Source organism: Sturnus vulgaris, chromosome 21, assembly GCF_052056855.1.
Source record: "Sturnus vulgaris isolate bStuVul1 chromosome 21, bStuVul1.hap1, whole genome shotgun sequence".
Lineage (NCBI taxonomy): Eukaryota > Metazoa > Chordata > Aves > Passeriformes > Sturnidae > Sturnus > Sturnus vulgaris.
Window position 1 is genome coordinate 272,599 of NC_142263.1, and position 23,192 is coordinate 295,790.

General features: G+C 50.3%; 1 protein-coding gene across 1 annotated transcript; it reads right to left on the minus strand.

Annotated features, from left to right (window-relative positions):
* Nucleotides 1-1,081: 1,081 nt before the first annotated feature.
* WSCD1 (WSC domain sialate O sulfotransferase 1) lies at nt 1,082-21,464 on the minus strand. The gene is made up of 9 exons (XM_088177044.1): nt 20,427-21,464; nt 14,080-14,701; nt 11,174-11,288; nt 9,385-9,566; nt 6,753-6,874; nt 4,644-4,809; nt 4,026-4,190; nt 3,221-3,421; nt 1,082-2,256 (listed from the first exon to the last, which is right to left on the minus strand). The coding sequence occupies exons 2-9, from the start codon at nt 14,486-14,488 to the stop codon at nt 1,904-1,906; spliced, it is 1,713 nt and encodes a 570-aa protein (XP_088033170.1). The 5' UTR covers nt 14,489-14,701; nt 20,427-21,464; the 3' UTR covers nt 1,082-1,903.
* Between the last annotated feature and the right edge of the window lie 1,728 nt (nt 21,465-23,192).

Sequence of the window (23,192 nt, forward strand, 5' to 3'; positions counted from 1 at the left end):
AAATGCAAGTGACATGTTGGTGTGTCTGTCCATACAGATGTATGGGGTATGTAACAGATGTACATCATTTGTACTAAATGTGTACAAATAAAGGGGCAGTCCCTGTACCTCAGCAATTAAGAAATGGTTGGCTGCAATTTATTTTATTGTAAAACGAGCTCATTTTTGGCATTACAGAGCTAATGCATATTCATAACTTTTGCCAGCTCTAATTTTAGCCACCTAGAGTCTTCATTACAGGACATATGAATAATTAAATTGCCTTCTTGAGAGTTTACAGCCTGTCCTTGCTCACCATTTACAGGTTTGAAATGATCGAAATATTTTTTAAAATGATCCTGTAATGCTACACAAGGCTAGAAAGGCAATGTAATAAAATGTTATAATCTTCATGTTTTGTGGTGGGCCCAAATCCTGATGTGTGGTCTCGGGCATGTAATTCAGTGAGGCTAAGAGCAATTTCTTTCTGTGAAGTATTTGTGCTCCCTCCACAGGCTGGGCTCAAACTTTGTGGGCTGTGACCACCAACAGCAACTGCTGCCCAAATGAAACTTGGAAGAGCCTTAATGCATAATTTCCAAAAGAATTAGCTCTTTACTAAGTCAGAGTGGAGATGGTGATAATCCTGTTCTGCAGCATCCTTAATAATGTGCTTTATGGGAATGCTTCTGTACCCGGGTGGTGTTTGGTACTGGCACGATGTTATTTGGGTTTTTCCTTGGTGTCCACGAGTGTGTGAGCTGTGTTCCTGTGCAGGGCTGTGCCACCCTGTGCAGGCACCCAGGGCCTCACCCCTGGGCTCACAGCACCCAAACACAGCTGTTGTTTTGAGCTGTACCCCTTGCATAGACAAAAATAATTTCTGTTTTCCGTGTGAACCAGCTCAGTCCACCACAACCCCTCACCCCTTTGTGGCCCTTGAGACCCTCACTGCCAGGGAAGGCACTGAGTTCTGGGGATGGGGATGTGACAACCCCACAACAAACCCCATAGAGGCAGTGGCACAGGATGAGCCTCAGCTTGAAGTGACTCCATGTCCTCGATTGACTTTAAAGCACCAATGATACACAGGCAGAGGAAGTTCAGCTCCCTTTATATAAACTTGTTTTATTAAAATTAGTATTTTCACTCAATTTTTAAGAAATCCTTTATTTCCTGTGAGCAGAAGTGTCTCACAGCAGGGCAGCCCCTTTGGCCGCAGGGTTTGGCCACCTCCAAGGTGCCCAGGATGATGGGGCAGCTGCCCTGGCAGCCCTGTGTGCCCTGTCCTCTGCCCACTGCAGGGTCCAACAAACCTCGGGTGCCTGCAGGAGTTCAAAATGAGCCCTGCACGGCTGCTGGAGGGGCTCTGGAGGGCAGCTCTATCCACAGGGCCGTGGTTTCCAGGCTGGAGTGCCTTGGGGCTGGGGTGGGAGGTGTGCTCCGACCCCTCTGGGGCTGCAGGGACTGGGGTTCACCCCCTTCTCCCCCGTTCTGCAGGTGCTCCCAGCTGGAACCAAGAGCATTCCCATTTCCAGAGCCAGTGGTGACACTTGGCCCTGGTGTTCCCCAGACCCACCGTGGCTCTGCAGGTGAAGGGATGGAGGTGCAGGGACCTGTGTTGAGCCCCTGGCACAGGTGGCACTCCCTTCTCTGCCACCCTCTGGGGTCTCCTCCATGCCCCTGGAGCCAGGTTTGGGGCTGACAAAACCCAGGCATTCCCAACTGCTGCACTGCTCAGCAGCCTCCACAAGCATCTTTGCCATAACTGCTAAAGAGGTCTGGTCTTTTTTTGGTTGGTTTTTTTAATCTTTTTTTTTTCTTCTTGTTTGTTTGTGGGGTTTTTGTTTGAGATTTTTTTTCTGTTTTTTTTTTTAAGAAAAAAACACTTCATTTTAAACCACAGCAGCGTGACACCAGCCTATCATCTTGGCACATACTCCCTGGGCAGCCCTGAGAAGTTCCTTCCCCTTAGGGCTTCATCCACTGTCAGGATGTATTTGTTGATGAGATCTTTCATTTCCTGGGTGAATGGCTCGAAATCCTTTTGTTTAGCACCAGACCGTTTGAAATTGCCGTCCCTGTTGTTCTCCACACAGAGCAGCCTGTCCTCGGTCACGGTCACGTTCAGGAACTCCACCATCTCCTTCAGCGTGGGGATGAGGCTCTGCTTCAGCTCCTCGTAGTGCACGACCAGCAGGCGCTTCCCGTACTTGAGCCACTCCAGGACGTGGGAAGCCCACCAGGAGGAATAGCTGTTCACAAAATCCGGCCACTCTGCAGGGACAGGGAGCAGCAACACGGGACACTCGTTAGCCTTCGACATTAGTGATACCTGCATCTCTATTTGCTCTCCTCGATAATTTAACTTCCTGAAGTCAAGACAGTCCTAGTGAAAGCTTTTGGGCTGGACAAAGAGCATTTGTGGCTGAAATGTAACAATTTGCAGTTTGCAGTATGGGAAAGCCATTCCCAGCAGACTTTTTCTTTTTTTTTCTGGGGGCTATTTTGTCAGTTTTTGATGAATAGGTCCTGAGTTGTGACTGATGAAAGGTGAAACACCAGCTTGGGAAAGAAATGTGCTGTGACACAGGACACTTTTCCCCCAGCCCTCTGCCAAGCCACAGCTGTAATGCCTAAAATATGTACAAGGAGAAATGGAAGCCAAATGGCTTTTCTGCTGCAGAGTCTGAATGCAGCTGTGTATGCAGGGGGGAAACTGCAATCAGCAGCCAGCTTGCCAGTCACACATGTGAAGTGAGGCAGGCAGCTTCTGAAGTCTTTTCATGTGTTCAGGGGACACTGAATTTCAGGTCCACTTTTTGCTATCATCCTTATTTTTCTGCAGTGTAGCAGCACCTGTGCAGTGCTGTAAAATATCCTTCATGAGATGTCATGCTCCATTGGATCCTCCAAATTTTAAATTAGATTTCTCATGGTTATTACATGCTGCAGGGGCAAATTTTCTTCACCTCAGCCTGGCAAATGGGCTGTGCACAGGGGCGTTGTGCATGGCCATTTTCTCTGCCCAGCAGTGCCGTGGCAGGGATGCTCCCTGTGCCTGTGGCAATGGTGCTGCACTGCCCTCCCCTCTGCAGCAGGAGCACAGCTGCTCCCACCGTGCAGGTGTCACAGGCTTTGGGACTGCCCTCAGCTGAATTTGTTTGCAGTGCTCACCCTCGTGTCCCCTTGCCAGCACACTGAGGAGATTTCACAGCAGCCTGTGCTGGGTCCTGCTCACCTTTGCTCTTCCAGTTGCGGTCAGTGGCATAGCCCAGGTGCCCGGCGTATTTTCTGTTGAACTCTGCCATCAGCGATTTGTAGGGGTTCCTTATCAACAGGATTGCCGAGTCGAACATTTCAATCTCTGTCTTGCCACTTTCATGTGTTTTCACACAGATGGTCCTCCTACTCCTCCAGTGGTCTTTTTCTCCTTTAAAACCTGTTTTACAAGACAGGATTGTTGGCTTTTTTGCCTGATTCTGTGTCTGTGCCTTTTCCCACTAAATCACCCGCTATGGTGGTGTAAAGCTGGTGTGACAGTGCCAGTCAGCTACACCATGGCTGGAGCCCCAGCCAGCACGCTGGGCTCGTGGGCAGTGCCTGTGCTGGGGGAGGCTTCCATCCTCAGCCCTGCACTGCAGGGAGGCAGCGTTCCACGGGGCCAGTGCCTGCTGAGCCTCTGCTGCCTCACCATACTGCTCTCCCATAATTAGCAACGTTTGGAAATTCAACCTACATGTTCACTGAAGGGTCCTACCCACAGCCTTCAGGTAACTGGTCTTTGGACCAGCCTGCCAGGTGGGAGCTGCACACGTGTGTGACAGGGCAGCAGTGCAGGCAGCGTGCACAACTGCAAACCCTGGCTGCCAGAGCTGTCCCTGCTGCCAGAGCTGTCCCTGCTGCCATCTGCACTGCGGGAGGCTGCTCAGGCCAGGCGACTTTAAATTGTTCCAAACATGCTGACAGCCACAAGCAGAAGGATGACCAGTAAAGCTCTGTGCTTTGGAAGGGCTGCCTGTGCCCCATCTCTTGGGCCCTGGTACCTTTGTTGTAGAGGGCTCCATCAAAGTAATAACTTCCTGTGTAGTATCCTGTGGCATGTTCTATCAAATGGCGTGCCCACGTATTCCCAGCCCCAGGAAAGCTTGACAAAGCAACAAACACTTTGGATTTGGTGGTTAAGAATTTCCTGTCCGTGCAGCGGGTGTCTGTGAGGAGAGAAGATATTTCATTGTTAGCACTGTGGATTTTTAATAATTCCACTGACAGCTCTTGATTACAAAGTTTATTGCTTCCTCCTTCTCTCTCTTAGTATAGAGTATCAATTTGGTCTGCTTGTGAGTCAGCTACTTCCTAGAATTAATTCAGCTGTATGAAACCAAAGAGATTATCCTCAAAGAGGTTTCTGCTGGTTTTCTGTAAGGCAATGCTTTTTTGATAAAGCTGCAACAAACCATTGCAAGTCGTCTTAAAAGGTGTTGTGTAACGAGAGAAGGGAAAGATGCATCTTCACGAGCCTGATGGCGAGAGGGGAATTGAGAGGAAGATTGTTTCCCAAATTCCTGCGCATAGCGCGCTGCCCAGGCTGTGGCTCAGCCTGCTGCAAACAGAGCCCTTTAGCGGCGGCCGAAGGGGCTCGGGGGCGGTCCCGGGGGCTGTACCTTGCACAGGTGTCTGGTAGACCAGGCAGTACTGTCCCCCGGCAGCGCTGCTGGCGTTGCGGCTCCCGCTGCAGCGCTGCCCGTCCGCGCCCTCGCGCAGCGAGAAGCGCCCGGTGGGGAAGCCGCAGTGGCACTCCTGGCCTCGGATCACTGCCAAGGGGAACTCCTGCACAGGGAAAACACAGAAACACATCGCTGGGCAAGCGCCACGGCACCCACGGCCTGCAGGGAACGCTGCTGCCATGCAAAGCAAATAAATCTTCGCCACTGTCAGGATCGAAGCGGTGTCGTTCTAAAGGTCCCGCTACTTTCCTGTTACTGCCTTCATGTTTGTGTTACCTTGCTTCGAGATAGGAAGCCTGCTGAGGTGTGCAATCACGGGGAAGTTACAGTTAGTGTCGCTTGCAAGGAATAAATTTCTAAGGAAAATTCTTGTCTGTAAGAAGTGTTTTTAAATGGATTTGGTGCAGAGTAATTCATGTTTTGGTGTACCAGTCTTACCCGGGAAGGGCAACAGGCTGCAAAGCTGTGTAGTGGTGGGGCAATGAACCCCAGCTGCTGGCCTAATTGTGGTAAGAATTAAAACAAGTTTGAGGGAAATGTGCTAAATATTTACCAAATAAAATAGCAGTTGATTACTGGCCCTAAAACTCAGGCTTTCTGCTGTTTACCAGAAAGGTGTGGGTTGCCCTGGAGCCCCCCGTGGGCTCTCTTGGTGGCACGGGGCTGTGGGGGCAGGCAGAAGGCTGAAGGAAGTTCAGGGAGTATCTGAGTGCTGAACGTTTCAGTCCATCTATTCCATATCAACACTTTTTGCCTTTTAAAAGTCTTTTGGAGTGTGGGAGCATGTGACAGGACTGCTGAGCAGCTTATCTCCTGCTCTTGCCCCTGCATTCATTCTCTGATAAGGAGTCGAATGCAACACGTGTGCCACGTGTGCCCAACAGCCAACATTTACTTAGGGAATGAGATATGACATTGTCAAAAACTATTTACAGATTTGATCCAAGGGCAAAACAGCTCTGGGTTTGCCTGCAAACAGAAATCTTTCCTTTACAATGAAGCAGTGTTTCTGAGTTTGAGAAATTAATAAGTGTCCCTGCCCTCAAACACAGCCTGGAATAAAAATGTCCCTTGCACCTCATACCAAGCATCCCCTGCAAGTGATGAACTTTTCTGCAAGGCTGGAGGTTCTGTGAGGCAACAAAAGAAGTGCTCCTCTGTAGCCCTGCACCTTCAGGTGGTGGTCAGTGCAGGGTGCCAGGGGTGCAGTGTCTGTGCCCAGGGCAGGCTGACCCTCACAACTTCCTCACGGCTTGGGCAGCACATGAGTGAGGAGGACACAAACCCGGAGTGGGCTTTGCATGGGATAATCCCAAAATTTTCCTAATATCCGATCTAAACCTCCCCTGGTGCAACTTGAGGCCATTTGCTTATTCCATGATTGTGCTGAGGCCACGGGTCCTGGTCAAAGCACTGTAATCAGCCAGCTAAGAGTTTAAATCAGTTTTGTGATGCTGCAAGAAGTAACTGGACGTTGAGCTCAGTGCACGAGGCTGGATGTGGCTGCAGGCAAAACCTGACCACGCAGTGAAGCCTGTGCAGAAAAAGCCATCCCCATCGGGGTGGGGACGAGGGGAAGGGAGCCCAGAGGGAGCCCTGCCCGTGCCCTGGGCACGGTCCCCGAGAGCAGCCGGCTCTCCTGGAGGGCTCTAGGGCACGTTTGGGATGCTGCCAGCCCGCAGCCACCCTCTGGCAGGCTGTGTGTCCCCAGGAGCTGCTGCCACCTCTCCCGGGGCAGCTGTGGCTCAGGGCTGGGCTGGAATGCGACCCGGAGCAGGTATTGATTTCCTCGTGGTCGATACTCATCGCTCAGAGCAGCTGCCTGTGTATCATGCCGAGTGACACCACTCTGACTTTCCCTCCCGCCATCCCCACGCCAGCACTTGGACCAGATGCATCACTGGGTATTTACTCTAATGACTTTTGTCCTTTAGAAACTCATTTACAAATTCAAAGCTCTAAGGCACTAATCTCTGTCCTTCCCTCAGTAGATTAGAATTTAAAATAACAATAAAAGAAAGGATGTGAAATGAGAACCGTTCTTACTTTCTTGGAGCAAAATTCGGAGCACATCTCCACCGTCAAATTGGGCAGTATCAAAGAGGCTGGAAAGGTGTCTGTTAAATTTTCTGGAGCTCTAAAACATCCTCGATAGATAACATTCCTCCCTGTGGGGATATAAAACAGGTTTCTCTTAAGGAAACGATGTCCATAGCGTCCTGCCTCTTTCACAAAGAATAATATTAGGTACAGAAGCCCAAAATAATAAAGTACATTTTATATTACAAAGGCGGCAGAAATAAGAGAAACTATATTGTATGCTAGAAAAACGTGCTGCAGCTCGGGTGGTATTGAAAGGAGCACACGCCTTTATCTTTGTACAACCATGGGAAGCAGCACCGAGTCCAATCCCACCTGCGAGGACATTGCTATTGTTTGCAGGTCCCAGCTCCCTCGGCTTTCCCCTCAATGAGTTAAAAGCCCTGATAAAAATCTACAAAGCTTCTGGATCAGAAAAGGAAAGGAATGTAAATGAGTCCTGAAAACCCCCTCATGGGACACACCTTCCTCTTCAGCTGCCCCTCTGCTCCCTTCTCAGGCCAAGGCGTTCCTGCAGCCTTTCAGGCTCTAAGCCCGGCTTTAGTCGGGAGATCAGCTCCCATTGCGTGTTCCTGTGGTTCCACCTGCTGCTGCAGAAACCCCGCAGAGCCTGGCACCACTGCAGCTGCTGCCTTGAACCTATTGCCAGAACTGATGTGGGGAGCGGGTTGAACGACAGGAGAGACGTGGTGCAGTTAGGAAGAAAAAAATTGGTTCTGCATGAATTTCTTGGCAGAAAAACGCAGACTCTCTAGCAAGAGCCTAGAGTAATCTAAGGAGAAGCCGTTTAAATTTTGTTCTTGTAACTATTCAAACAATTTACTAGAAGCAGAGTTGGATCTCTGGGAACCACAGCGGGAAGAGAGAGGAGAGGGACAGAGAGGGGCAAGCCCGGTCTGGGATGGTTTAATTGAAGATGTCACTGAACCTGCTCCATGTAAAAGACTTACATGAGGTCTGTGCTCTACAGTACACAGAGTAAATCACGGGGCCTTCCAGTCTCAGAGTTACTTTCTAACATACTTGTTCATTGTGATTAATACTTCTGTTGGCTCTCAGCTGGCTTGTGTCAGGGGGATTCTTCAAACAGACAACTATCAGGTGTTACTAAGGGCAAGAAAATTACAACTTTAGCTTCAGGCTAGACTAATTTGAGGAGTAATTCATTAATACTTTAAAAAAAAAATTAAAGGCTGTCTTTTCCTGAGGAATGTGTATATATATTTCATAGTGGAATTTTAAGCAGTGATGCATATCCTGGGAAGCCTGCCAACGTGCCTGTCAGCCTGACAGTGGCAATTTAGGTCTATGTACCTTTGATATATAATTTATATGTAGCTGGTTGGATTATCGTACAAACCTTGACTTGTCTTTAAGAAGAAATGAAGTACCATCAATACTGGCACAACCTAAGGTCTTGGTGCTTCTTCTCAGCAAATAACATCCATAAGGTCTTGTGAGCTTGCCAATCGCAAAGAGTGATCAGCTGTTTAGATCCTTTATGTGCTTTGTGTTTACCTAAAGGGTTATCCATGGAGTCCCCCAAGGCAGCTACCTGAGTGATGGGTGGAGTGTGTTGCCATCTAAAGATGGAGCAAAATTCCCAACTGCTGCTGGAACAGAACTCCATGGAAGAGCAAGACTGGTCTCATTTCTCTCAGGAAAGGGATTGATGTGGCTCTTTCTGGCTCCACTCATTCCTCACCTTCACAGATCACTTATTTTGTTTAGGACTGTTACGAACAAGTTCGTGTTTGTTCTGTTAATGTTCTCTTAGCTGTGGAAAGCTCCCCGTTTTGATGTTAATTGTTGCCGTTGTTCTGGTCTGACTCCCACTCCCTGGAATTGCCTTGCCCTGAACGGTGCCTGGCAAATCAGAAAACCGCAAGTGCTCATGGGACACAACTCAGTGACAAAAACCCCTAAAACCAACGAGCCAGTGTAACACGGAAGACTAAAAATGGCCCTGCAAAGTAAGAAAAGCAGTGCCGGAGATGCCATCAGCAAGCAGGACTCTCCTGCCTTGTCACCGTGACCTAACAGCACCCGATGGCCATGACGGCCCTGGAGCAGGGGGGTAGTGGGGCGATTCTCGGGCGAGGAGGGGGGCGCGGCTGCGCTGCCCCGCAGAGCTGAGGCTGTTGTGCTCGGGGCCCGCTTCAGGGCTGGTGTGCCAGTAAAGGGGTTGGAGCAGGATCTGCGGCTTTTGGTGTCCTTTAGGGCCGGGAGCGTTGGATGGCCTTGGCGGGGGTGGTTTTTGTGCGGTCGTGTGATAGGACAGGTCTTTCCAGGCTGTTACTTAAGCGCAGGTGTGTCTGTACCCTTTCCGATACCAAAGGCAGTTGTTTCTTCATGTGGAGTTGTGTTTCTGTTGCTGGCACTGTGCTGTGTTGAGTTCACTCCCTGGTGCCAGGTGAGCATCCAGGACCAGAGCAGCACGGACAGACCCCGTGCCTGCTGCAGGCACCTCTGTCCTTGGCTGCTCCAGCCGCTGGTGCGGAACGGAGCAGCCGAGCAGCAGGACATCCCCGGCACAGCTCACACCTGTGCCCCCCTGCCCGTTCCCTCGCCCACTTACGTGGCCTGGTGGCCGGCCGGAGCTGCACGCTGTAGACCGAGAGCCGGTCCTGGCCGCCGCACACGGAGCCGCGCTGGCCCCGGCACTCGCTGCTGCACTCCCGGCCCGGCGCCGCGGCCGCGGGCAGCGAGTTCCCGCAATAGCACTCTGCCCCGTGAGCCAGCCCCGCGTAACTGTAGGCCCTGCACAGAGAGAGAGAGCCCGTCACACACTGCCCGAGCCTGGCCCTGTCCCGTACACACACAGCCTGTCACACACTGCCCCTGAGCCTGGCCCTGTCCCGTACACACACAGCCTGTCACACACTGCTCGAGCCTGGCCCTGTCCTGTACACACACAGCCTGTCACACACTGCCCGAGCCTGGCCCTGTCCCGTACACACACAGCCTGTCACACACTGCCCCTGAGCCTGGCCCTGTCACGCACACACACAGCCTGTCACACACTGCCCCTGAGCCTGGCCCTGTCCTGTACACACACTGCCCGAGCCTGGCCCTGTCCTGTACACACACTGCCCCTGAGCCTGGCCCTGTCCCGTACACACACAGCCTGTCACACACTGCCCCTGAGCCTGGCCCTGTCCCGTACACACACAGCCTGTCACACACTGCCCGAGCCTGGCCCTGTCCCGTACACACACAGCCTGTCACACACTGCCCCTGAGCCTGGCCCTGTCCCGTACAGACACAGCCTGTCACACACTGCCCCTGAGCCTGGCCCTGTCCCGTACACACACAGCCTGTCACACACTGCCCCTGAGCCTGGCCCTGTCCCGTACACACACAGCCTGTCACACACTGCCCGAGCCTGGCCCTGTCCCGTACACACACAGCCTGTCACACACTGCCCGAGCCTGGCCCTGTCCCGTACACACAGCCTGTCACACACTGCCCGAGCCTGGCCCTGTCCCGTACACACACAGCCTGTCACACACTGCCCGAGCCTGGCCCTGTCCTGTACACACACAGCCTGTCACACACTGCCCGAGCCTGGCCCTGTCCCACACACACAGCCTGTCACACACTGCCCGAGCCTGGCCCTGTCCCACACACAGCCTGTCACACACTGCCCGAGCCTGGCCCTGTCCCGTACAGACACAGCCTGTCACACACTGCCCCTGAGCCTGGCCCTGTCCCGTACACACACAGCCTGTCACACACTGCCCGAGCCTGGCCCTGTCACACACACAGCCTGTCACACACTGCCCGAGCCTGGCCCTGTCCCGTACACACACAGCCTGTCACACACTGCCCGAGCCTGGCCCTGTCCTGTACACAGACACAGCCTGTCACACACTGCCCGAGCCTGGCCCTGTCCTGTACACAGACACAGCCTGTCACACACTGCCCGAGCCTGGCCCTGTCCTGTACACAGACACAGCCTGTCACACACTGCCCGAGCCTGGCCCTGTCACACACTGCCCTGCTCCTGTGCCCTGCTCTGGGGCTCGCTCTGTGCTGGGCACAGCGTTCTGTCCTCAGCAGGGACAGCCCTCAACAAGATACAGACTGGAGACCCCTATCTATCAAAACACAGATATCTTACAAAGACTATTTAACCAAACAGTAGTTTCTGTCCAGGACAATGGAGAATATAATGTAAGCAGCCATGGTGCCATAGAGAGCAGGCAGCAGTGTGCTCCAAGCAGAGAAGCTGTGCCTGAAGGTACGAGATAATCACTGTTTTCAGAGATGCTGTATGTTTAACATTGGCATGCTTTTCCCACTTCAAATTCAGTTCCACTTATAGCCAGAAAAAAGAAAACTTGCAGTGAAAAAACACCACTCACCTCTCAGCACAAGCTTCCTGACAGTGAGCTACTGTCATTTTTCTTAAGTCATAAAAGACAGCTCCCCTCAGTGTCCTCTCCCTTGAGTCGTGAGTGAAGCAGCCCATGTAGGTGCCTGTGTGCATGCAAGACCAGGGTTAGGCAAGGCAGATGGGGCAGGAGGGAAATCCAATCCAATCCAATCCAATCCAATCCAATCCAATCCAATCCAATCCAATCCCATCCCATCCCATCCCAGGTTATCCATGGCTCAGCTGTGAGCAGGGCTGTGTGTGACCAACCCCAGCCCACCTGGGCTCCCACACCCACGCTCTGTGCACCTCTCCATTGCTCCTGAACCTCGGGAGGGGACAGTGGCATTGTCCCCTGGAAATGAGACCATCCCCAGGTTCCTTTAGCAGACTTGGCACTGCACACCCAGCGTCCCTGACCCACCCAGGACTGCAGCTCCTGCATCAGCTGCTGTGCTCAGCTCCCTCCTCTGGGTGACAAAACACAGCACTTCTCTAAAGTACGGGAGAATGTAGCCTTCAAAATGCTAAAAAAACTTCCAGAAATCCTGTTGGATTTCCCCCAAGTGTTCTTTAAAATCTCTAGTTGATAATGAGATGGTGCAAGAGAAATATTAAGAAAATCAATTTTCTTTGGATATAGGGAGTTGCATTAAAGCTGTAATGGAAAGATAAATTCACTTTTAACTAGGCAGCACAATGTAGCTATCACACTGAGCTATCTCCTCTCTGGTGCTAAGGAATCTCTTCAAATATGTCTTGCTTTACTTAGCATAGGAAAGATAAATGTTTCTCTTAGACTGCACTTAGTGCTCAGCCTAATTTTTGTTGTCATGAACAAAATACTGTAAAAACCCAGCCCATTATTTAATATACAATTGGAACAATGATGTGGAGTCCCACTATTATACAGCAATTGTGTGTTTAAAAGTACATTTTATCATCAAAATATGAAGGAAAAAAGGAAATTTGATTTTAGAAATAACAACACTGAGATGATAACACAAGGAAATTAAATAATGTAATTTGTGTATAGGAAAATAATATATGGTGAAAAATGAAACTAAAAAACATTATATTAACTAATCCACAAGAAAAAAGAAGTTTGAGTTGCTCCATCAGGGATTTTGGAGCCAGAAATAATAAATCAAACATTTAAATATTACAAACACAACAGTAGATTCAACGACCTGCACGTGGTAATTTGCCACCGTGTAATTAGAAAATTCACAAGCTGTGAATACACACCCCCAGCACACCATTAACGAGGTGGGAGTCACACAGCTGCAACGAAAATGCTCCACATTTTACTGGAGACTCTTGATTTGGGTATTTCGACTCAAACCTGTGGCATCAGAAAACTGAGGATGTGGGGCCAAAGAGCCTGGGTGGGGATCCTGGATGAGCCAGCCACCATGTGCCCTCCTCCCTGTGTCCCTCCAGGCCACTGCCAGCCTGGCAGCAATTCCTCATTCACATCCTCCCATGAATGAGTCACAGAGACTGCACAGACTCAGAGTAGCATGTCCTGTCCTGTCCTGTCCTGTCCTGTCATGTCATGTCAGTGATGCAGTCCCTGGCACCTCTGCATCCTGTTCAATGGCAGAACCAGGCCAGGGGACTGGGAATTCCATCCACTGGGAGCAGTGGGAACAGGAAACTGTCATTGTTGTACTAACAGCATTGCCAATGTCTGTGCCAGGAAAAGTGTGCTCCCTACCCTGAGCCACTTGCACTGTCAGCAGGTGAGACAGCCTGGCCTGGAGAAAAAGAGAGCTCGGGTTTTCTCACTAAGAGACAGAGCGAGGCAGAGCGAGCTGGGAGGTTCACAACAGGCTGGGCCATGCCTGTGTTTGTGGCGTGGGTCAAGGGCTGCCTGGGGAAGCCTGGCTAGCAGCCCCTGGGCAAGCAGGGGCAGAGCTGTACTGCCTCAGAGTCACAGCCACGAGGGGTCACAAGCCCAGCCTCCATGGTCAGGACACGTTGCTCTACTAAGCAGGAGCCACTGGGCATCACTGAAACTTTATTAAGCATTATAAGCACGGAGGAGTTCATTAGGTCTTGAAAGGGATGCATAATGAAATAACAAGCCCCTAAGTTCACTGGAAGTGAATTGGAGAAGATAACATGCTTTATGTAGGTAGTTAAGTTTTAATTAATTACCTTCAAAGGCATTCCAATGCTTGTTAACAATATTGTTATTAATAATGTCCCTTCATGTTCAATCAGATATTCAAATGAAGCATATTTGAATCTACAGCTCAATATGGTGAGATGTACAAATAAATAACAAATAACCCCTCTCATTAGTAGTTAGAACCACAGCAAGGCCCTGGCTGAGCAGCTCTCAGTCTCTCCTCTGCCTCCACCAGGGTGCTCTGGAGCATCCGTGGAGCAGCTCCAGCTTGGAGCTTCAGGTAACTGCAGGTGTTCAGTTTGCCTGGCTCACACGGTGTGACTCGTGTCACCACTATCGCCTTCTCATTCCCATTTCTGACAATTCCCTCAGTAAGCAGCACGATGTGGCACCCACTTTGTGGGATTTTGTGCCCTTTTTTTGGTAAAATATAGTCAACGAACTGAAAAGCAGCTCTGAAATGTGGTGTCTAGTAATCCGGATCCCATTCCTGTTTTGTTACCATGAAACATCTCCAAGAACAACTCGTTCTTCTGAAAGGCAAAGCATCAAAGGTTGCAAACTCACACTTTGTCGCTGCGGTGAGGGCACAGCAGTGACCCAGCACGGATCCTTTGTGCTTTGGCCGGTGCAGACACCCCAGAGCTGTTTTGGCAATGGTGGTGAGCGAGGAGGAAGGCACACCTGCAGAGGTGTGTGATGCTCGGGGCCGGCCGAGCACAGTCCGTGTGCAGGAAAGGGGCGGGGTCCATCCTTACCTTTGTGCTCGGCAGGATGCTCCGCTGCTGCAGGTGCTGCAGGCTGCAGGGGCTGCTGCTCGCTGCCCAACCTGTGCAGCCACCTCCTCCTGAGCTGCCGCAGCTCCGCGTTGCGGGACGTGAGCCAGAGCGGGCTGTGCCGGGCCGGCTCCTGCAGGGCTTCCATGGCCACCAGCAGCCTGGGGCCGGCCCGGGGGCTCTGCAGGCTCCTGGGCTCTGCCAGCCCAGCCCTGCCCAGCTCCTGCAGCGCCTGCTTCGTGGGAACGCCACGGGAGCCTTGCTGGATGACCAGGCGGCTCCGCTGCAGCAGCAGGAGGCTGCCGGCCATCAGGTAAGCTGCCGTGAGGAAGAAGAGCAGAAACTGGGTCCGACGGAGAAACTTCTGGAGCCTGAAGAAAGCTTTGGCCATGCCCTTACTGAAACGGGCTCTTCACGCTTCCCAGCAGGGCCCCGGAGCTGTGCCCGGCCAGACACTCGTTGCTGCCGGAGCTCAGCCCATGGCCGGCGGGAGCAGCCTGCAGTGGCCGGGCTGCCAGCCTCAGGCTCCGGGCTGGCCCCGCGCCTCCCTGCGCTCCTGGGCTGGCACCGTCATCGTGCCCTGCCGAGCTGCCGCTGCCCACACCTGCAAGAACAAGGGGTGCGAGGCTGGTTCACATCCAAACTGAGGAATCCACCGCCAGGGTGACTTTCCCCCACCCACCCCTTTTGGCTTTATCTGAGCATTTCTCCATCTGCTGTTTCTAATTATGCACGTTAAGAACTACAGTCCAATGAGAACGATTGATTGAGCTCAAGCAACTTTCAGATCTTCAGACTTTTTTCTTTTCTTTCTTTTAACTTGGAATGCACAAGAAATACCTAAATGATGAGGTTATTTCTCTTGGGATGTTTGGAAAAGAAGTTCTTTATTTTCTTTTGTCAATAGCCAACATCTCCATCCTTTGTCACTGGATGAACAGGCATCTTTTTAGGGAGGTATTACCAAATTCCTTCCTTTCAGCCTAACAGTAGCTCAGCTACAAATGCAGATCAGAAGGAAACAGAAGTGTGGGTGTGTGGGAGGAAGAAAGAAATTGCATCAACTCACAATAGATAAGATAATAATTATTAATCTCTGTGCAGCACAAAGAAGTTGGGCTTTATGCTGGAAGGATATTTGGAGGCTCTGTGTGTGTTGCTTTAACAGAAACCAGAGATCCTGCTAAATTTTTTTAATGTATTCATATTGCCAACTATTGATGTGGGGATGCGCGTGGAGAAAAACTAGTGAATGTTTGAAAAAATTCAGCTCAAGTTCAACAGATCTCTCTTGACTGCTGCTGAGCTTTGCAGCTTTAGTTGTGCTGATGTGCACCACGATGGGATTGTCTGGGCAAGAAAAGCTCCTTTGTGCTCTAGGGAACCTTTAACCTCCTGTGGCAAATAAAAGCTGGCATCTCCCCATAAGTTCCTGTTTTCCCAGTCTATCCTTTCTCTGTGGAGACAAGCTAGCGTTGAGAAAAGATGCAGTGTTTTCCAGAAAAGAAAATATTATGGCTTTTGCTTAGCTCGTAGTTGGGGCACACTCCTGAAATCCACAGCCCTGGCAACGAACATCTGCCCACTGCTTCTTGTTCCAGTAGCTGATTTAAAGTTCTGTGGATGCTCACTTATGCTGCTTTATTAAATAAATGTTACCAATTAAGTCTCCATTAATTCCCTTTTTAATTTGTTTGTGCAAATTCTTTCTGTCTTAAATAGCAACCAAACCAAAGATCCAAAACTTCTAGGGCAAAAATAAATTAAGGCTCAGTTAAATATTTTGTCTGTTGAGCCTGAATTCTTTTTGTGTGACCTTTTAGTCTCAATTCCTAAATGTCACAAGCCTCTGTCTCTAGTCTTACATTTCAGGTGATGCTGAAGACCTGGTTTAGGTACTTTTGTTAATGGTATTTTTTTAAAAGTACACGTATTCTGATTTTAATTCCAGAGGACTGAGGAACATCCGAAAGTATTCAATGTGCTGATTGCTGCTCTTTCTCCGAGGGCTGGTGAGCACGAGCAGGTGCAAAGCACTGCCAGGCTGCAGCATCTTCAGTGAATTCCGACTGCTCTCTCTCCAACAGAAATCCCACACCTCCCTTCGGATCCGCTCCAAAGCCAAAGAAAATGCATTGATTTACACCAGCTAAAGAGCTGACCCTTAGAGTTAAATTATTGAAAATCTCTGATCAATGTTGTGAGTGCTCAAGAATTGCAGTAAAAGGGTCAGAAGTACCGAGACAAATGAATGGAAAATTAGCCGTAATTAGATCCTGCAGGTTGTTCCTGCACTAATTCATCTGAAGAAATACTGTCTGTGAGCATAGGTGGGATTTGATTCACTCGTTGTTCCTGCCATAGGGCTGCTGAAACTTGAGCTGCTCCTGGTGATCTGAAAGCAAGCAGTGTGCAGGGATCAGCCCCCTGGGATTCGGGCTGGGGCTGCTCGTGCTCCCTGCACCTCCAGGTGAGGCTGGGCCGGCAGGACAGCGCCCAGGTGAGGCAGGGCAGGTGCCCAGGTGAGGCAGGGCAGGTGCCCAGGTGAGGCATGTTATGCTTGAAGCTGCATCACTGGCCCAATTTAGTCCCTTTTGACGCCACTTTGTGTGCTCGGGCAGTGGATTTTGGTGGAGTTTCTCCATGCTTGAAGTGATGTAAAGTGGAGCAGCTGCACCATCACCAGGATGAGAGGGTCTGGCACTGGCCTGGGCAGCATTTTTGGGCAAAGTCTCCTGGAGCCACGGGAGACTGGTCTGGCCAATGCCTGCCCAAACAGCACCTGGGCAGGGCACAATGTTCTGCCCCCACATGAACAGGACAGAAACCTTGCTGTGCATCAGCAGAACTGGAGGAAACACCCAAGGTGTCAGCCCTAATTTAACCGTGCAGCAGGCTCTGCATCCAAACACCAAGAAATGTTTGGCATTGCTCCTAGAGCTCTGCCAAGTTTGTTTATGTATTTGTTTGTTTAGTAAGGAGAAGGTGCTTTGGAGTCTCAAAGGGATAACTTTGCCCTTGCCCAGTGGTTGAAAAAGTTTAAATGGTACAAGGCAATTTTGCTGCATTCAACATGATGTGTACGAATTACCTCCAGATGCACTCGCCCTTACAGCAGTTGCCATGACAGTACATTGTAGTAAAACCCAACCAAATAAACAAGCACAATCTCCACCCACAACCACTGCTGCAAATTTGCAACTCAAAAATTAAGTGTTGCTGTTTAGTCGGGAAATAGCAAAGTGCTGCTGACATAAAAACTGTCATTTGATTTTTCCATAAGCTACATATTGCAATATCATCAAAGTATGCCTAAAAGAGTTGAAGTGCATCACTTCTGATGATGATATTCAAAAGCAAAGACTAAGGAGGACAGAACTAGTATCTGGTAATAGAAAATGTGACATTTGTCTTTTTCATGCATGTTTCACCTAAAATGAATGAAGCAAAATGGAAGCAAACAAGTCTTCTATCCCTGTTAATCAGTTCTCACAGCCAGAGGGGGCTTAGGGCCATAGGAATTAGAAGTTGTTAATAAAATCATAAAATTATAATTGAAAGGACAATGATGGATAATTGATGGGCAGTGAGAACTGTTAAATGGCAGAGGAGACCTCTAGGTGAAGAGGGCAATGAAAGGGTTAACACTGCACTGAAAATACTGCAATAATTAGCACTGGGAAGTATCAGCTTTGGCCATGGTGAGTAGAAGCACAGATCTACAGGTTCTGGGACTTCGGCAGGAAAAGGATCTCTGGCCACTAAAAAGAGTTGCTGTAAGGAAAAGCAGGACAGTGCCTTGCTTCCAAAACGAGCAGAGTGTGACAGAGGAGGTCACACTAGGCAGCTGCATTAATGTATTTGTAGAGAGAAATAAAAGAAACCTGCTAAAGTTCTTGGCAATTCTCCTCTCCTAGCTGAAGGAGCATTTACAGCATTTTTAAGGGAAGACTGAATATTTTCAGTGATGCCATGAGTGCTCGTAAAGGCTGAAGACACTGAAAAAGTGCCCCAGACTGGCAGGTGAAGACTGAGGACTGTCCCCTGTGTGTGCTCGGTGCAGAAGCTCAGTCAGTGCTGCATTGACAGCTACACCTCATCAAGAGTTGCTCTAAAGTCCCAAAGGGTTTTGCAAATTCAGAGTTGTTGGCAAGGAAGCAAGACGGTGTTTCCTGCTGTAAACTGAAGAGAATTGGACTCATGATTACTATTTTTAGAAAAATCCAGCCCTCTTTTATGTCTCTCCTTTCTTTTGTCAGCTTTCTTTGAGGACAAATGCAGTCAGGCCTCGGCTGAAGGATTCTGTCTTGCAGCCTTTCCCTTGGATATGCATTGCCATTTTCTCAGGGTGCTTTGGAAAGTCAAGACAAATACCATATTGTGTGAATGCACATAGGAAGTAAAACTCTTAAGAAGTCACAGATTTGATGTTGGGACCCTGTCAAGTAATTGCAGTTCCCTTTATTCCAACAGCTAAAATCATTCTGAGAAGCTTCAAGCACTTCGTACAACTTACAAAGTTTTCTTTGCTAGAGGATGTGTCTGTGCTGACCCCACGTCTCACATCTCCCTTTTAGGTCTGCCAAAGAGCTGGAAATTAGGTAAAAGCACCCAAATTTCTCCACATGCTGTGGTGACAAGCACTGCAGCTTGAGAGGGCTTTCCAGTGAGTTTACCATTGCGTGCTACACGTGGGCTTCCTACAAGATGTAATCAGATTGCAAAATTATCTTCGATGATGAGATTGTGTTAAAACCTTTAAATAACACTGAACTGTGATAAATAAGAAAAAATCTTTACGTGGAGTTAGAAGAACAATGGAGAAAAACTCTAGAGTCCATAAACTGGTCAAATCAAGTTGAAAGTACCACAAATTTAAAAAATATACTATACCCTATTTATTCAATACAGGAGGCGTTTTACAGTGACAGATAATTCAGCTTTGGAAGGGAAGGGCAATGTCCCAGAGCAGAGCTGCAGCCTGAGGCTGGAGAAGTCGGCACTAACTTGTGCAAATCCTGTCCCAGTGGCTCTTTCACCAAATATTTGACTTTTTCAGACCAATTTTTTAGTAAAGATAGGTGTAAATCCAGACAATAATGTTGTTGGTGAGCCTGAAGTGAGGGATGCAGAGGACCTGCAGGAGGCAGATGGTCCAGCAAGGCTTATTGTGAGAATGCTACTTGGAAAGTGCTCAGCTTGAGCAGAGATCACACCATGGTATTTCCCCATTAATCCCACACTTTTTACCTAGCTCAAGTGATAATGCAGTAATCAGCAGGACTGATTCCATGCCAGTATGGAATTCTGCAAACAGAGGGATGTGTGCTTCAGAGGTGACATAGTCTGCTCTCACCATTCCCTGATCACTGAAAGCTTTCAGCAAACTGCTACTGGATCTCAAAAGTATTGCACTAACAATAAACCATTCCTGCATGAGGTATGTTCTTAGATATTAAGAGTTCAAGCACCCAGCACATGATGCTCAATCTGCAGTTTCCAAAAGCCCCTATGGCTGAAGTTTTGCACAACAATGTTGTAACAAATGTACCATATATTTATTTTTGCCTTAGCCCACAGCAATTACAGATGAGATCTTTCCCTGTGTGCAAGGAAATCTACTAGAACTAAAATACCACACAGCTCTGTAACTGAATCATAGGCGTTTTAAGTGTCTTTTCTAAACCCTTCAATGTCTGGATTCCTGCAACATTCACCTACTGAACATTGTTAGGATCTATTTGTTCAGCACAGTGATGCTCCAGAAACTGATGGGAGAAGCTGAGCATTCCAGCCTGCTTCACCAGTGACACAAACACACTTGCAGTATCCACTGCTGGCTTTTCAAGGATAATGTTCCATGGATGCTTGGGGAAGGGCATCCCGAGAGCAACCTGCAGTGTTTGTAAATAATGCCGCTAAGCCCCTTTACTTAGATATTCTGGATTAATTTAGTGAAGCAGTCACTGAGACTGCAATGAACGCTGGTACCTCAGCCTCTGCGAAAAGTTCTCTGGTTATTGCTCGTGCCCAGGCCAGCTGGCACACGGCTCGCAGAGGCAGATACAGAACGGTGGAGGAAAAAGAGGAAAAACCTCACCTTTCTTTTGTGGCCGAGGAACCCCTATTGTAGCCGGACAAAGTCCCGTATAAAATCCCGTGAAATATCACAGAAGGCCGTAATGCATATCCGAAAAGCTGATAAATCCTGCTCCGTCTGCCCTTCCCTGCTAATCCTCCTGCTCTCCCGCTCGCAGAGCCGCGATCCCGGTGCCGTGCCCGGCTCTGCGGCTCCGCTCCTCCCCGGCCCCGCTGCGCGCCCCGCTCACCGCAGCCGGCTGTGCCTCCGGGGCTCCTGTGGTGTCCCTCGTGTCCCTCCGGGGTCCCTGTGTCCCTCCGGGGCTCCTGTGGTGTCCCTCGTGTCCCTCCGGGGTCCCTGTGTCCCTCCGGGGCTCCTGTGGTGTCCCTCGTGTCCCTCCGGGGTCCCTGTGTCCCTCCGGGGCTCCTGTGGTGTCCCTCGTGTCCCTCCGGGGTCCCTGTGTCCCTCGTGTCCCTCCAGGGGTCCTGCAGATGTCCGGGATCTCTGATGCTCTCCGGGGTCCCTGCAGCTCTCCGGGGTCCCTCGTGTCCCTCCGGGGTCTCTGCAGATGTCCGGGATCTCTGATGCTCTCCGGGATCTCTGATGCTCTCCGGGGTCCCTGATGCTCTCCGGGGTCCCTGGTGCTCTCCGGGGTCCCGGGGCTCACCGGGCCGGCGCTCCGGGCTCCTCCGCCCTGCGGGTTGCGGGGTTTCGGAGCCGCTCCATGGCCTCCTGTGCCATCATGGGATGCAGGATGGGAGCAGCGTCCGCGCCGCGCTGCCAAAATCCTCAAGCACGGCCAGCGCGCCCGTGTTTCATAACGCTGCCCTGCCCGGGGTAGCTGCCTCTCCTCTAAGGCTGCTCCACAGCAGAGCTCTGCAGCCTCCCGCAGCCGCCGACGTTTCCAGAGCTACCCATTGCCGGAGCCTGGCTGCTTGTCCAGGCGCACGGATGGCTGCATCGGCGGCAGCGAGCAGCCCCGCTGCGATCAGCTGAGCGGATGCTCCGCGTCTGCTCCTCGTGCCTCTTCCCACCAGCGGCACATCCGTGCACAGCTCCCCCCTGCACACCCCGACCCCTTCCCAACAGCCCGGGAGGGTCCCGGGAAAGCGAGTCCCCGACCGCCTCCCGGCGCCAGCCTGGAGATTTCGGGCAGAAAATTGTTATTCTGGGCACAGGTGGCTGGAAATAAATTATTTATAAATGAGAGAGCTGAAAGGCAGCTGCTGGTGTCCTCAGGACTGCCTGTGCTGCCACCTTCCCTGCGTGTTCCAGCTCCGTTCTGCTGCTGCTTCCCGTGGAGATTGAGCAATTGATAATTATTCTTAAAGCATCTGCATCTAAATGGGGGCTGGCTGAGCCTCTGCCTGGGGTTTTGAAACACCCTATGGTCTACACATATTTAATGAAACCTGTGGAGATCCATCTCTTGGACTCAAAACAGAATGTGGTTATGGGACCAGCCTTTGGTTCCTCTCTGTGCCAGAGTGTGGATCAGAAAGATCAGACCCAGCACCTGCCTGGCTGTGAGAAAACAGCACTCGGGGTTTCCTGGATGTGGGAGGAAAGAGGGAGTTGGGACTGATCCTCTTTCCTCTCTGCATGCTGCACAGTGCTCTGAGCAGTGCCATGGACCCGGGAGATGCAGGTGTGTGCATCTCCCCACACAGTGCACCCAGCAGTGGGGTCTGAAGCCCACAATGGGATGCTGACACTACTGAAATGACACTTGGCTTTCCCATCCCCACTTTACATTGGACAAGGGGAACCTGGACGTTCAGCTCAACATGAACAACTGAAGTGCTTTTGCTCACAGGCAATATTCTCTGGGACCTGATGGACTCATAGGGGTCCTCGGGTGATTTGGTGAATTTTGATTAACAGAAAACCCTGAGGCTTAGCAGTGTGACGTCCAAATTTTAAAATGCTGATGGGTGGAGGTCTATTCTCAGTCCCAAGAAGTTGTGCATCTGTTAGATTGCAACCCATCCAACCTTCATATGGGTGTACAGCTTTAAGGCTGTAAAATTGTGAAATTAATTTAGTTTTACTGAAATTAAATTAATCAAATGTTAAATGTAATGACATTTTTAAATGTGCTGGGCTGGGGCCTAAATCAATAGAGTTGCAGGACCGTGCCCAGGTGAAGCAGTGGCAGAAAATGCAGTCAGCATTCTCACTGAGGAAAATTATGCTGAAAATGTATCAAACTCCTGATGTGCCCCACAGTGTGTGTGTGGGCAGCACAGGTGTGTGAGGTGTGTGTGTGTGGGCAGCACAGGTGTGTGGGTGTGTGCTTGGTTTTTGTGTTCACAGCTGCAGTTTAAATGCCTTAAAGAGAAATACCTGTTCAGTGTTTCAGGCAGCAGCACAGACACGGGCAGGGCAGAGCAGAGGGTGAGGTGAGCTGTGAGGGTGAGCAGGAGCCCACCCGAGGCTGTGCTGAAGGTGAATATTCTGCCTCCAGCACCCTGTGCCACCAGCCCGGCCCCACCAGGGGGGCACTGCTGGCAAGGAGAAGTTGGAAATGTGAGAAGAGGCACAAGTGGCACTGATGATAAAGAGGGATGTGGGAGATTGTTTTCAGGGTCAGAGCTACCGGGAATGGTGCTCGTGATTTCCTCTCACTGTTTTCTCACCTGTGTTACCCCAGTCTGCAGGGAGGGTGTGCCTTGGGTGTACCCATGTGAGTGTCCACTGCAGCTCCTACTAAACTGAGAGGGAAGTGGGTCAGACCAAATCCAAAGGCTGTTCTGACCAGGGTGCAGACATGGAAAAATGGTACCTAATAACACCAGAGAAAAGGGGCAAAACTTGGGGAAAAAAGCCTGTGTGCATTAAAGTCATGTTGTGAAATCAGTCACTGATGGGAGGAATGGCAGCTGGGGGCAGTCTGTGTCCCACTAAAGTCCTGGGCACTTTCTTTCTGTGCTCGATACTTCCTCATGGTTGTTGCACAAAATACAGCAAAGAAATTTGGAATGAGTGGCATTACTTTTAGAATCCTGTTGTGGGA